Below are 14,130 nucleotides of genomic sequence, written 5' to 3' on the forward strand. Positions count from 1 at the left end.
CAACAGTGTCATTAATGATGGTTGTATAGAAGGAGACAGATATGCCTCAAAAATGTGCAAGACCAATTGGGAGAAATATAGACTATCCGTTATGATGTTAATTGGTTGCTCAGGAAATGTCTCCAAGGCTAAGTTAAAAGCAGCTAATTCAGCTTGCTGTGCCGATGATTGGGGCTTTGTCAGTTGCTTGTGCCAGTTAGCTTGATCATACCAGACACAAGCACCATGAGTTTTAGAGCCATCAGTAAAAACTGTGATGGCTTGAATTAGTGGAAAAGTAACTACTGGAGAGGAAAAGGTAATAGGTACCGTTTTAATTAGCTGCAAACGGGGGTCAGAAGGGAGATGGCAAGAGATGGGACCAATCCAATTCTCCAGAGCGTCCTGCAATACATCTGACGTCTGAAAAAGGGGGTCCCATTGAGAGAGTTTGAAAGGAATGTGTATAGCTTGAAGATCATGACCGAGCAAAGCCTTGGCTCGGTGACGTCCCTTGATACAAAGCAGAGCGAGCTGAAGGGCTCTAGAGGTGACAGTTGCCCTAGGAGTGTGAGGGAGGTGAAGCCATTCGATGATGCACAGCTTTTTTGTCTCGGGAGCAATTTGGAAAAGAATGGCTGTAAGAAGGGCTGGTGTGGGCAAGACAGCCAAGGAGAGCAGACAGTTGGGGATGATGCGATCCACCCATACGTGCTTTAAAGCGTTATTGACTTGGGCTAGTGCCTCCAAGTGCTGGCTTGTAAGATGGACCACATCTGAAGGATGTTTCAAGCCCGTGAGGGCATGGAATAGAGGGGAAAGGGTTGCAGTAGTGACAGAAAGATAAGGCCGTGCCCAATTGAGCGTGCCAAGATATTGTTGAAGTTGAACCAGAGTGGGTTGAGAAGGTAAAGACAGAGAGTTTTACTCAGAAAAGCGATGGGCTGGTATTGCCCCTCCCTTTCTCTAGTATTTTGGTGAAATCAATCTATGTTCTTTGGAAAGGCCAGCCCACTAGGGGTCGCCCTCCCATTTCTTTTTTCCTTGCTGCTTTCTTGTTTACTTTCAAACATCCAGAATTCCCCTCATTGCATTCACAGACACACACATCCTTCTCAATTTGCACACACATCTTTCCTCTTCCAACTCATCTTTCTCTTTTTCCTCAGGTTTCCAATCCTATCCTCTTCTATTTCTAGCAAGGGAATTGATGCCATTACCAGCTCTCTTTCCCCTGTAGCTTCAGTCCAGATTGTCACATCAATCCTTTCAGCTAACTCCAGAGGCCTCTTCAAAGCCTCTTTCCTTCCTTCCTCAACAAACAACACATTTCCTCAAACAACATCCACAAGCCATCTCTCTCCTTCCTTCTTCCAGATCCTCCCTCATCTTTATCATCAAATCTACGTGCAACAAACAATCTTAGCTTCCCACTCCTGTCTTCTCAAGTACACCAGAAATTGTGGAAAAGCAGAACAATAGGGCAGCAAGACATTATTTACATAGTGTTGACACATGGTAGAGTTTTAGCAAAAGATTCCATTAATCAATAATGAGTTTTGTGTTAAGTTGAGACATAAGATCACGGCCCCACAGGTTAGTATGTAATGGAAGAACCAAGGGTTGGAGGTAGGCAGTCCCCGAACGGCTGGGGCAGTTTCCAAAGGCCAATCGTCCGGCCACTCAGCCGTTCGGATGACACCTACATCAGAGACCCGAAAAGACTTTGTTACAGATTGTGAATTGTAACAGAGATGTTAGGAGCATAGAAGCCATCATTTGCCATTCAGAGAAAAGAATATTATGATTATTAGAAATGTTTTCTAACAAGGTTCTAACATAGGGTGACTTAAGGCCATATTTGACAGTGGCGGATTTGAGTTCTTTCATGAGATCCCACTCCATAGGGACATACTGAGGGGCAGGATTTCCATTTCCACCACCTGCCGGGGCTTGGAGGACCATAGGAAAACAAGAGAGGTCCTCCGGATCTATTTTTCCTTTAATCAGTGCCTCCTGAAAGGTATTACGAACAGGCAAGGAGGCAGGAGAATCAGTGGATTTGATAGGGTTAACATCAGGAATGTGAGGTGGGTTGTAGGGAGGAGGGGGAGGGGGGGAAGAAGGGAGAGCAGGATACAGAGCAGAAGGTGTGGAAGTTTCTGCCGAAGAAGGCAGGGGATTTTTAGGAGACGGAGAAGGCTGATCCGAAGTCTGATCAAGAATTGGATCAGAGATTGATTCAGAAGGAATTGGGTCAGAGATTGATTCAGAGGGGGGATAAAGAATGTTGATGGCAGTCATAAGAGCTCTCCAGGCATAAAGAATTTCCGGGGGGGCTCGAGGAGGCTCATGAATGTATTTTCCTATTTTTTCCCAAATAGATTGTTTAAGAGTGCCACCTTCTGGATAAGCGGGGCAATGTTTTTGAAGGAATAAGAGGAATTTAGTGATAGCCTTTTTTGAAATAGGGTATATAGTTGTGCCGTTAGCTTTCTGCAAGTGATTCGCCTTCCTGACTAAGGAGTGAAGCTCGTCCACATGCTTGGACAGAGTCTTGGAAAGTGGGGTGCCCATACTTACGATGCGCTGGCCGATCTCCGGTGCGTAAGATGAGAGCCAGGGCAGCACACTCCTTCCTGGAAGTCGTGCTGTGAAGAATCACGTCGTGAAAGAGGACCAGATGCAGCCAGATGCAGCTTTGCTAAGGGAGGATGTCCTCTTTGCAGAAGATTCCTGGGGAGGGATCCGTCACGGCATCCCTGGGCTGCAGCTGGCTGTCCGGCTGGGTGAGATCCGCGGGTCACCAGTTGTGGCTTTTGCTGCCCGCACCCTGGCGACGGCAGGGTCTGAGTTCAGAGCCCTGGGCCTCTCATGGTAAATAAATAAACACACGGACACAATGTTTACTCGGGATGAAGGCACTTGAACAAAGGGCAGGTACCTCCTTTTATTAGGTTGCTTGCAAGCGTCATAGCAGGAACAAGGAAATTTTCCTTATAAGGTAATCTACATAATTATGCTAATGCAAAAACTATACCATTGCTGGGGTCTTATCACCTCCACTCTTAGCCCTGCCCAATTACTTTCTTTTCCCACATAACTTTCGTTTCTTCAGCCAGTATTTTTCCCACACAGTCAGCACTTTATCACATAGCAACACCAAACTGTCCATCCAGCACTTCTACGAGGTTGACCATTGCAACATTTAGCGTCCATTTATTGTTGTATATTGCAACAATCATACATTGCAATGTTCTACCTAAAAAAAAAAAAAAAAAAAAAAAACAAAAAAAAAAAAAAAAAAAAAAAACCCCCCCCCCCCCCCCAAACCCCCCCCCCCCCCCCCCCCCCCCCCCCCCCCCCCCCCCCCCCAACCCCCCCCCCCCCCCCCCCCCCCCCTTTCCCCCGTCAAATAAAAAAAAAAAAAAAAAAAAAAAAAAAACACACCAAAAAAAAAAAAAAAAAAAAAAAAAAAAAAAAAAAAAAAAAACCACCCCCCCCCCCCCCCCCCCCCCCCCCCCCCCCCACCCCCCCCCCCCCCCCCCTTTTTTTTTCAACAAAAATAAATAAATGCCACGATTCCCTATTTATTGACACAACTGCAAACGGCCCAAATAGTACCATCCCGGGGGGTGGGGCATTTCTCTCGGCTGTGCTCTTCTCTCTTCTGCTTCTCCGGCTGCTGGAGGCCGTCCAGGAACCGAGGGGTTGGACGTACGGAGAAACGAGCGGCCGGGTCGGCCACAACGAAGGTGGAGGAGTTTCCACGACACCCTTTAGGACAGGGGTCTCCAACCTTGGCAAGTTTAAACCTGGAGGACTTCAACTCCCAGAATTCCCCAGCCAGCTGGCTGGGGAATTCTGGGAGTTGAAGTCCTCCAGGTTTAAACTTGCCAAGGTTGGAGACCCCTGCTTTAGGAAGTAGAAAGCTTGGCGGCTCGCCTTGGCTTCCAGAAGGCGGAGGCGTCCATCGCCGAGCCACAGCAGAAGCCCGCCCGCCCCCTCCCCGCCGAGCGCGCGGCGCGGACTACGGTCCCGCCCCCACCAGGCTCCGCCTTCCAGCTCTGCGCCTTCTGGGTGCCGCCGGTCGCCGTTAGCGGCGTCTGTTCCGGCGTGCTCTTGGATGACGTGGCGCGGACGGCGGAAGCGGCGGCTCCTTTCCTCGTTGGCGGCGGCGGCGGCGGCGGCGACGACAACGGGATGGCGCCGGCCGGGTTCCTGTGGTGCGTGATGGCCTTGCTGGTTTTGCAGGGCCGGGCCGACGAGCATGACCACACGGTGAGGGGGCGGCGCGGCCGAGGCCGCGGGGACAGACGGGCCTGCTCTTTCTCCTTCCCTCCTTCCCCCGTCCGTCGGCGGCTGCGGGTGCGACTCTGCGCTGCGTCGCAGAGGCCGGAGCCAGCACAGATCGAGCCAGTCGATCCGCGCGGGACGGGACCAGCGTGCGTGAGAGGAGAAGCTGTTCCGCAGATCACTGAGCGCCGACGTCTCAGTGAGGAAGTGGTCCTCTTTCCGCTGGAGGGTGGCGGGGAGGTGATTGCGAGCGGCCGGGCCGAATATAGTTCTCCGGGAAAGGGTATGTCTTCGTTCCAGAGAAAAGCTGGAATCAGACTATCAAGAACGGCATCCTCTGTTCAAACAACACGATGGTTTTCGCCATTTCTTATCTGTTGATGGTGACACCATATTGTTAGAACTTAGAAAACAATCCTACCGATGAATTATAAAGAATCACCCTGCTTTCAAAAAGTAAATTGGAATTCATATTCCCCAAGGCAGGTAGAAACGTTATAACAGCGGGGTGTCCAACCTTGGCAACTTTAAGACTTGTGGACTTCAACTCCCAGAATTCTGGGAGTTGAAGTCCACAAGTCTTAAAGTTGCCAAGGTTGGACACCCCTGTTATAAAGCATGCTAACGCTACAATTCAGAATAAATTCCAATAGTTAATTCTGAGAGACAGCAGCGTGGCTCAAGCTGTTTTATCTCCTGTCATACCAAAAAAAAAAAAAAAAAGGATTTCTTTTATCTCTAATCAAATCAGGTTAAATCTGATACTTCAACAGTGGGCTCTGGATGTGTTTGTATAGTTTTGGACAGTGACTGGTTATGCTTAAGAAAGATAGAGTTTGCTTGTGCATTTTGAGAATGCAGCAATTACATCTCATTCAGTTGATCAGGATAATTTGTAAAGAAATAACATGACTGATTTGCTTTGTGCAGCATATACAACCTGTATAGTCAGATTGCTGTATTTGTATGTATGGGCTGTAGTTGTAATATACTGTAGCTGCTTGATAAGATCCAAAAATAGCAAAGGGCCAACCCCTTCCCCCCAAGTGGGAAATAAAGATGGAAGGTTGAAAAAAATAGCAAAAGATACATCTTATTTAAAATCTCAAGAAATTGCAGTATTTAACCTGGGACTTCTCTGTTTGCCTCTTATTTTTCTAAAGCGCCTTCGGTACAAGCTGTTCTTAGACAAATTAAGATAGAAATCACTTAAAAGAAAAGACAAGTATTGTAGAATATGAAATCCAAGCACTTTAAAACCAAATAATATAGTTGTATAAACCAAATATAATTAGAAAAGTAGCTTTTTAAAGTAGCATTTACAAACTTTGTTGAAAGCAGTAGAAGCTTGTCAAATGGATACTAGTGATGAATAATACTGATTCCAAACATAATGTGATCATGTTTAGTGTTACTTCAGAAAACTCTCTGTCCTTAAATTATTGGTGGATTCAAACATAACATTAAGCCATAAACCAGTGGTAAGGTTTTATTTTTAAAAGTGGGATAATCATGCTGGACAATGGATACTGGAAGTATAAGGTGCAGATGGATGAAATTGTAAGGAGTTCTTTTTAAAATTGAACCACTGCTTTAGACATATTGAACACTATCTGAAACTTATCACTCTGTTTTCTGCTGGCAAACTATGAAAATCTGAATCAGTGATTTCAAGGATTTTCCAAAGATTTTTAATGAGGCAATCCAAGGATGCTCCAGAAGGCAGCAGAAAAAAGGGCATTCAAGGAATTGCATGAAATCTGTGTATTACCCTCTTCTTGCCAACAATGCTTTATATCATGGCTAGGTTTCCATTATGACTTAATCATACACTTGCCCTTGTAATGCCGCTCAAAAGTCATCCAGTGCTAACACTAAGGCAGTGAGTACATAGTATAATTTTTTAATGGCTATTCCCTTGAAAGTTAGTGGTTGCAAGTAAAGGCAGAAAAGAAAGGAACATGAAAACCAGGATATTGGGCAAATAATGTTAGAACATTTTTAGACATATTGGACTTACAGTTGCACTTATAAACTGTCCTTGAAATTCAGGTAATTGAAGAAGGAAGGAGAGATGTGATAAAGACAGACCTAGGCAAATGTGACAAGCATGTATACACAATATAGCAGAAAATAAGATGGTATTTAGTTTCTAAAGGTAAAAAAGGAGTTCTTTGAAAAAGGCAATAGAAAGCCAGTTGAGGAATTAGCAGTATCAAGATATGAATTAAAAGTTGTAATAGAAGTGGAAAAACTGAATTAGAGGAATTAGAGGGCTGGCTGAAAAGAGAATATTGCCCCACCCCCCAAAAAGTATTGTACAGGGAAAAACAACATGCCTTGCAGCATATTTGCATATATGAAGCAAGGAAAATGTAAGAAATTCAAAATTACTGTACCAGGATGTCTGATGATGTGGATGATAGGATAGAGGGCAGTCTTCGAATGCTTAGAGACTGAAAATGTCAGAGTGAAAGCATCCAACTGTTGAGATGGAGAAATGTCAAGCAAGTAACAGAGATACATGTAAGTAGTATATAAAGACCAAGGGATTGAATGCAAGGGCATCGTGCAAGCAGGAAGAAAAGGATAAAGCTGTTACAACAAATTATCAAAACGTTGGAACGATGGGAGAATGATTGCAATATTGAGAAAAAAATTGAGAAAAGAAGTAGAAAATTACATGAAAACTTGTGCAGAGGTGTGCTGCTAGATTTGATTGTGAAATCTTCTGCATGAAAATGTGTACAGGTAGTCATCAACTTACCACCATTTGTTCAGCATCTGTTCAAAGTTACAATGGCATTGAGAAAAGTAACTTTCAGCTGATCATCACAACCATCACAGCATCTCCATGGTGGTGTGATCAAAATTCAGGTGCTTGGCCACCAGCATGTATTTATGATGGTTGCAGTGTCTCTGAGTTATAGTACCTCTAGTACTATGTACTACGTATGTACATGTATGTACTAGCACCAGACCTTTGTCCAGTCTTAAAATGGCTCTGATGATCAATAGAATAGAGTAGAGTAGAGTAGAGTAGAATAGAATAGAATAGAATAGAATAGAATAGAATAGAATAGAATCCTTTATTGGCCAAGTGTGTTTGGACACACAAGGAATTTGTCTTGGCGCAAATGCTCTCAGTATACATAAAAGAAAAGATAACATTCGTCAAGAATCATAAGGTACAATTAATAATAGTCATAGGGTACAATAAGCAATCAAATCATACTAGGAAATAGTCAATAAAAATTGTAAGGAAGTTTGGGCCATTTTTTTTAAAAGTAGGCACAAGTAGTAGTATATAGTATTAAAAGTCCAGTTGTGTGTTTTCAATTTCTAGAAATCCAAAACACATTAAAAGATTGGTATTCTGGATTCAGTTTCCATGTTTTCTGCTCAGTAAAGCATATTGCCTTTTTTCAGTAACATATAATGAAATTGCTATCCTGTATACAACACTTAACAGTTCAGATCTAAACAAGACAGCAAATTAATGTTATAAAATGGCCTGTTTGGGTAGCCCAATAGCAATAGATACTGATATTCTATGTCTTTGTTTTTGGGATTATATCTTGGCTACATGAATAGGTTTCCAGACCACTCTAAAATGGCCATTATTTACTTTTAATAATATTAAATCATTTGGCTAGAACCCAGGAGACTATGAATTCTATTTCCAAATTAGGCACAAAGCCAGATCAGTAGACCTGGGCTAGTTATTTTCTCTCAGCTCTAGGAAGGTGACAATGGCAAACCACTTCTGAAAAAATCTTGCCAAAAAAACTGGGACTAGTCCAGGCAGTCACTACAAATCAAAAACTGACTTGAAGTCAATGAATGCATGAAGGGCTTACAACACAGATTTTCAGTATTTTCCATCTCAGAATATCAGAAATTATTAGCAGTTTTCCAAGTGACTTTAGTGCCTACAAAAAGAAGCTTCAGAAGGTTGCATCCTGCTATTTACATTGAATATTATATGGGACTGCAAGCTATATGCTATTGTTAAAATAATAGCATTGGAAATAGTTCTACACTTCAATTTATCAAAAAGTGAAAAGAAGATATATTTTTTTCCAAGTTGCCAGCTTTGAATTTTGGGAATTGCTATTCCAGGACATCAGGTTATTTCTGTGTCCATCATTAACTGGTAACAATTTGACTGGATACACACATCATGCTAACCCCCTTGTGTGATTTTCTTAATAGTGTTAAATGTGAATCGAGAAATTGTGCTTTATAAATGAAAAGGTAAATTAAGCTCAGTTCTTGATCACGTCCACAAAATTTTCTCTTCGGCAGTAGAACAACTGGCATTATCTTATTCTGAGCTAATTATTTAGCTTTCCTATCTTAGTCTATAGCAGGGGTCGCCAACCTTTTAGACCTCAGGGACCACCAGACTCACACTTTTAAATCAGGAGGACCACTAATATGAATTTTAAAAAAAGATAATATATTTAATACAACATTTTTATTTTTTTATATTAAATATAAATGTACTATTTAAAAAGTTAATTTTTAATATATAAATATATATTTTTAAATATAAAAATGCTTATTTAATTATAACAAAAAATAACAAGAAAAGCAGAGCACACCCCCCCCCAAAAAAAATCTGGTCTCCTGTCATTTCATATCTCCCCCAAGTCAGAGGAAACCTCTCCCTCCTTTGCCAGGTGTGGCTGCCTGGAGTTGGGAGAGGGAAGGAGGGCTGGGCTGGAAGCCTCCCCCACCTGGAACCCTCCCCCTCCTTGATGCACTTTAACATCTGGCTTGCTTCTCCAATACTGTTGCCTCCTCCTCCGGCACCTCCTTCAGCACCTCCTTCTTCGGGTAGGGCGATTACGAACTAACCAAGTGGCTACATTGATACCCCAGCTGCTCTCTTTCCCGTGGTAAGACTTGGCATGTGGAGAAAGGAGCTGGCAGCTGCTACTTGGCGGTCCCACAGGTGAGGCGAAGTCATCCCAATCCCAGTTAAGACATACTAGTCACAAACCCAGAGTCCAAATTGAGATGGGTCGCTTCCCCCTGCTGGGAAGAGCAGCGGGCGTGAGTGTGCACAGTTCAGCACAGCGGCCAACCTCCACTCTGGGCTGACAAGCCACATGCTGAAGACCAGATGGCTGTCGGGAAGGTGGGGCAACAGGAGTGATACTGGCAGCAGATGGACTCATATGCGCGGAAGATCGTGGCATAGGCCTGGCCTGCATGGGGGTGAGGGGAGAGGAACCTCTGAATTGGTGTTATCTCTTGCCTTTGCGCATCGAGGAGCTTGAGCGGCTGCCAAGCGATGCCCTCAGGGGAAGATGTTGCAAGGGGGAGGCTCGACCCCAGGAGCTTCTCTTCCTCCTCACCAGAAGTGCTCATACGCAAAGCGCTCACAGACAAGCTGCCTCTTTCCTGCTGTGAGCACTTCAGACGAGGAGAAAGAGGGGGTTGAGCCTCCCCCTTGCAACATCTTCACCTGAGGGCAGCTGCTTCCTGCAGCTCAGGAGGTCCGCGCTCTTCCTGCTGCTGCTTGGCCTCCTTGATGCACTGAGGCAGGAGGCAGCAGCCACGACATGGGTTTGCTAGGGAGTCTGCAGGATTGCCCCGCCTCAGCATGCTGCAGCCCACCAACATTTTCTCACAGCCCACTGGTTGGCGACCGCTGGTCTATAGCATTGGGATTTCCTGGTGATTTCTCTTATTAGTATTAATCAAGTCCAGGCCTATTAATTTTTCTGAGAATAGCCAAGATCAGCTGGGTGCTGCCATCTAGCTGGATGCTTTGTGGATACATTGTGCAGAAAACCGGCTAATTTTAGTCTTGGCCAGCTAAATATGCAACAAGTAGAAATTGAATACAAGAAAAAATGATGTTTCATTCATGAAGTCACTCTCTAATTTTTTTAATATATTACTTTGGACCGCTAAAGCTAGAATGGTAGTATGGGACATAGATAGAACTTAAACATTAAGGCGACTGTTAAACCTAAATAGAAATCTACAGATAGATCTCCTTACCAATTACCTCATGCAACAACCATTTAAAGTTATGACAGTCTTAAAAAAAATAACACTCTGCCCTGCAAGGGGCACATTTATGACCTTCACAACTTTCTCTCTCTCTCTCTAGTCATGTGTTTCCCATTATATTCAGTACACAGTACCTGTATCTGACCCATTTTTTCTCTCTTCCCTCTTATAGACCAGAGAAATTGCTAAACAAGTGGGTAGTCTCCCCCTGCATTTGACCCATTTTTTTCCTTCCACCCTCAAAGCAAAGAAGATTGGAGAGGAACTTCATTCCAGAGGGTGGGAAAATGGGGAGAAAGGAAAACTATAAAATCCTAAGCACAGTTATGGTCATATGATTTTCAACTTAGTGACTGTGGTGCTTAGCAACTAAATTGGCAGTCCCAGTTCTGGTTGCTAAATGATGACTACCTGGTAGACACTTTTGCTTTCCCTGCCAAAATGCAGGTGGTGATCACATTACTCTTTTTTAATGGTATAATTTCTGGGGATGGCATGCAAACCAGGAGTTGCCTGTCAATATTTTAAAGCATTTTCCTCATATTTCTCTCTGAAAATTTGTTCCAATCAAAACAATGTGCCTATTGATAATTCTTTTTTAAAAAATATGGTTTCTTTTCAGTACCAAGATAAAGAAGAAGTTGTTTTATGGATGAATACAGTAGGACCATATCACAATCGCCAGGAAACTTACAAATACTTCTCTCTCCCTTTTTGTGGTGGATCTAAAAAAAGCATTGATCACTACCATGAAACTCTTGGGGAAGCACTTCAAGGAGTTGAACTAGAATTCAGCGGTTTGGATATTAAATTTAAAGGTAAAATAACCATAAGTCATGATTGTTTTTAAAATTATTTTATTAGTTTGACAGGAATTAATTTATTATTTTTCCAAATAATTTAAATGTATTAGTTTTAAAAGATATTTGAAGAGTGAAAACAGAAAAAGACAAAGACAAGAAAAGGAAAATATATTAAATATTTCAAAATATTAAATGTATAAATATAATAAAATGAATGAGAGAGCCACTTTGGTATAACATTGACTAGAAACTGGGAATCTGTAAGTTCTAGTCCCAGTTTAGGCATGAAGCCAGCTGAGTGACCTTGGGCCAGTCCCTTTCTGTCAGCCCTAGGAAGGAGGCAGTGGCAAGTCACTTCTGAAAAACCTTGCAAAGAAAACTGCAGGGGCTTGTTGGGGCAGCCTCCAACAATTGGACACACTTGAATGGAAGAAAAAAATGGTCTTACAAAATTGTGAACTTCCACTAGATATGGAAGATGATTTAAACTGCTTCACAGTGCTTTACAGCCCACTCTAAGCTGTTTACAGAGTCTGCATATTGCCACCAACAATCTGGGGCCTCATTTTACTGACCTTGGAAGATGGAAGGCTGGATCAACCTTGTGCTGGTCAAGATTGAACTGCTGGCAGTTGGCAGAGTTAGCTTGTATTACTGCATTCTAACCACTGTGCCACCACAGCTCTTTATTACATTACCTGCAGTTTTTAAATATGTATTATCCGTTTTGACAAATCATTGCTAGATAATGTGCTACTGAAAAAAACAGCATTTTCCTCTAGATATAATGATCACAGTAAACCTAAAACATACCTTCCATTGATATTCCCATTGTTGAATATCAATTGTTCTGTTTAAATTCTGCATCCATTAAATCATATAGTATTTAACTTGTTCAATTTCTGTTACTGAATCACAATTCAGTAACATAAAAGAAGCAGATATTCTGACTTTCATAATATAAGCATTTCAAATTCTATAAAATCGCTTGTTTTTGTAGTTGAAAAGTCTTACTTATTTGAATATTGCAACCACTGAGGTATTTCTGTTTATTCTGAAGAGAGGCTCTCAAAAGATTTCATCTTTCTTTTATTAAAGGTTAAATCTTGCAGCATCTCTCCACTAATAATTTTTAGCATATTCATGAAAGTAAATATTTCCCTCGTATGGTAGCATGTAGAATTCTATATTTAGTAGCCTTGTGATTTACTTAAATGAAGTTATTCATTCATCTTTGTCATTCATTCAAAATATACTGTCTTAAATTATTGAGATCATTTCTTAACAACATAAATTTTTATTGCCAATATTATTCGTAGCCAAGATAAGCTTAGCTTTTTCCATCTTAAAATATCTATCATTATTTTTCCAGATCTGCAAATAATTATTTTTGAATAATTTTTTACTGTTTCTAGTTATATAAATTCCCAACTACTTGATCAGTTTAATGCTGATATTAAATCTTACTGTTTTTTTTCAAATGATGTTTCCCCCCCTTCAGTTAAGTGCCATGTAATCATCTATGTCTTATTCTTTATTAATTTGGTGTCCAGATACCGTTTGTATGTTCCATATTTTTTATCCTAAGGACTCTTTAGTTAAGTAACTAAGTAATCACCAACACCATATGAATTTTAATTTATGCTCTTGATTTGTCTGTTTAATTCCTGAAATTTACTCTTTTTTATATCTTTTTAGTGGCTCAGGCCAGTAAAAACAGAAAAGGGTTAGGGTTAGGAAGACCCTTTTATCTTGTCCTTTTCATAATAGCATATTTTGAGGTATATATGTATTTACAGTTGATTTGGTTTATAAATTCTTAGAGTCCATTAGAAAAAAATTGAATTGTAGTTCATCTTTTTCAAGATTGTGAATATGAAGAGTTCTTCCAAAATGCTGAAAGCTTTTTTTATATCAAGAAAAAATGTTGCTACATTCTTATTTATCTAGTTGACATTGGTGATACTAACATATACACTGCTCAAAAAAATAAAGGAAACACTTAAACAACACAATGTAACTCCAAGTCAATCACACTTCTGTGAAATCAAACTGTCCACTTAGGTAGCAACATTGATTGACAATCAATTTCACATGCTGTTGTGCAAATGGAATAGACAACAGGTGGAAAGCATAGGCAGTTAGCAAGACATCCCCAATAAAGGAGTGGTTCTGCAGACCACTTCTCAGTTCCTATTCTTTCTGGCTGATGGTTTGGTCACTTTTGAATGCTGGTGGTGCTTTCACTCTAGTGGTAGCATGAGACGGAGTCTACAACCCACACAAGTGGCTCAGGTAGTGCAGCTCATTCTGGATGGCACATCAATGCGAGCTGTGGCAAGAAGGTTTGCTGTGTCTGTCAGCGTAGTGTCCAGAGCATGGAGGCGCTACCAGGAGACAGGCCAGTACATCAGGAGACGTGGAGGAGGCCGTAGGAGGACAACAACCCAGCATCAGGACTGCTACCTCTGCCTTGGTGCAAGGAGGGACAGGAAGAGCACTGCCAGAGCCCTGCAAAATGACCTCCAGCGGGCCGCAAATGTGCATGTGGCTGCTCAAATGGTCAGAAACAGACTCCATGAGGGTGGTATGAGGGCCCGACGTCCACAGGTGGGGGTTGTGCTTACAGCCCAACACCGTGCAGGACGTTTGGCATTTGCCAGAGAACACCAAGATTGGCAGATTCGCCACTGGAGCCCTGTGCTCTTCACAGATGAAAGCAGGTTCACATTGAGCACATGTGACAGACGTGACAGGGTCTGGAGACGCCATGGAGAATGTTCTGCTGCCTGCAACATCCTCCAGCATGACCGGTTTGGCAGTGGTTCAATAATGGTGTGGGGTGGCATTTCTTTAGGGGGCTGCACAGCCCTCCATGTGCTCGCCAGAGTTAGCCTGACTGCCATTAGGTACCGAGATGAGATCCTCAGACCCCTTGTGAGACCATATGCTGGTGCGGTTGGCCCTGGGTTCCTCCTAATGCATGACAATGCTAGACCTCATGTGGCTGGAGTGTGTCAGC

At 42.4% G+C, this 14,130-nt stretch overlaps 1 protein-coding gene across 1 annotated transcript in view; it reads left to right on the forward strand.

Annotated features, from left to right (window-relative positions):
* Positions 1-4,103: 4,103 nt before the first annotated feature.
* The window catches only part of TM9SF3 (transmembrane 9 superfamily member 3), a 67,174-nt gene continuing 57,147 nt past the window's right edge, over positions 4,104-14,130 (forward strand). Inside the window, exons 1-2 of the mRNA XM_087963734.1 lie at positions 4,104-4,260; positions 10,928-11,123. Of these exons, the coding sequence (XP_087819860.1) occupies positions 4,183-4,260; positions 10,928-11,123 (274 nt within the window). The 5' untranslated portion in view covers positions 4,104-4,182. The remainder of the gene's footprint in view (positions 4,261-10,927; positions 11,124-14,130) is intronic.

Source organism: Notechis scutatus, chromosome 4, assembly GCF_049901735.1.
Source record: "Notechis scutatus isolate UNSWTSFEM ecotype Mainland chromosome 4, rNotScu1.2, whole genome shotgun sequence".
Taxonomy (NCBI): domain Eukaryota; kingdom Metazoa; phylum Chordata; class Lepidosauria; order Squamata; family Elapidae; genus Notechis; species Notechis scutatus.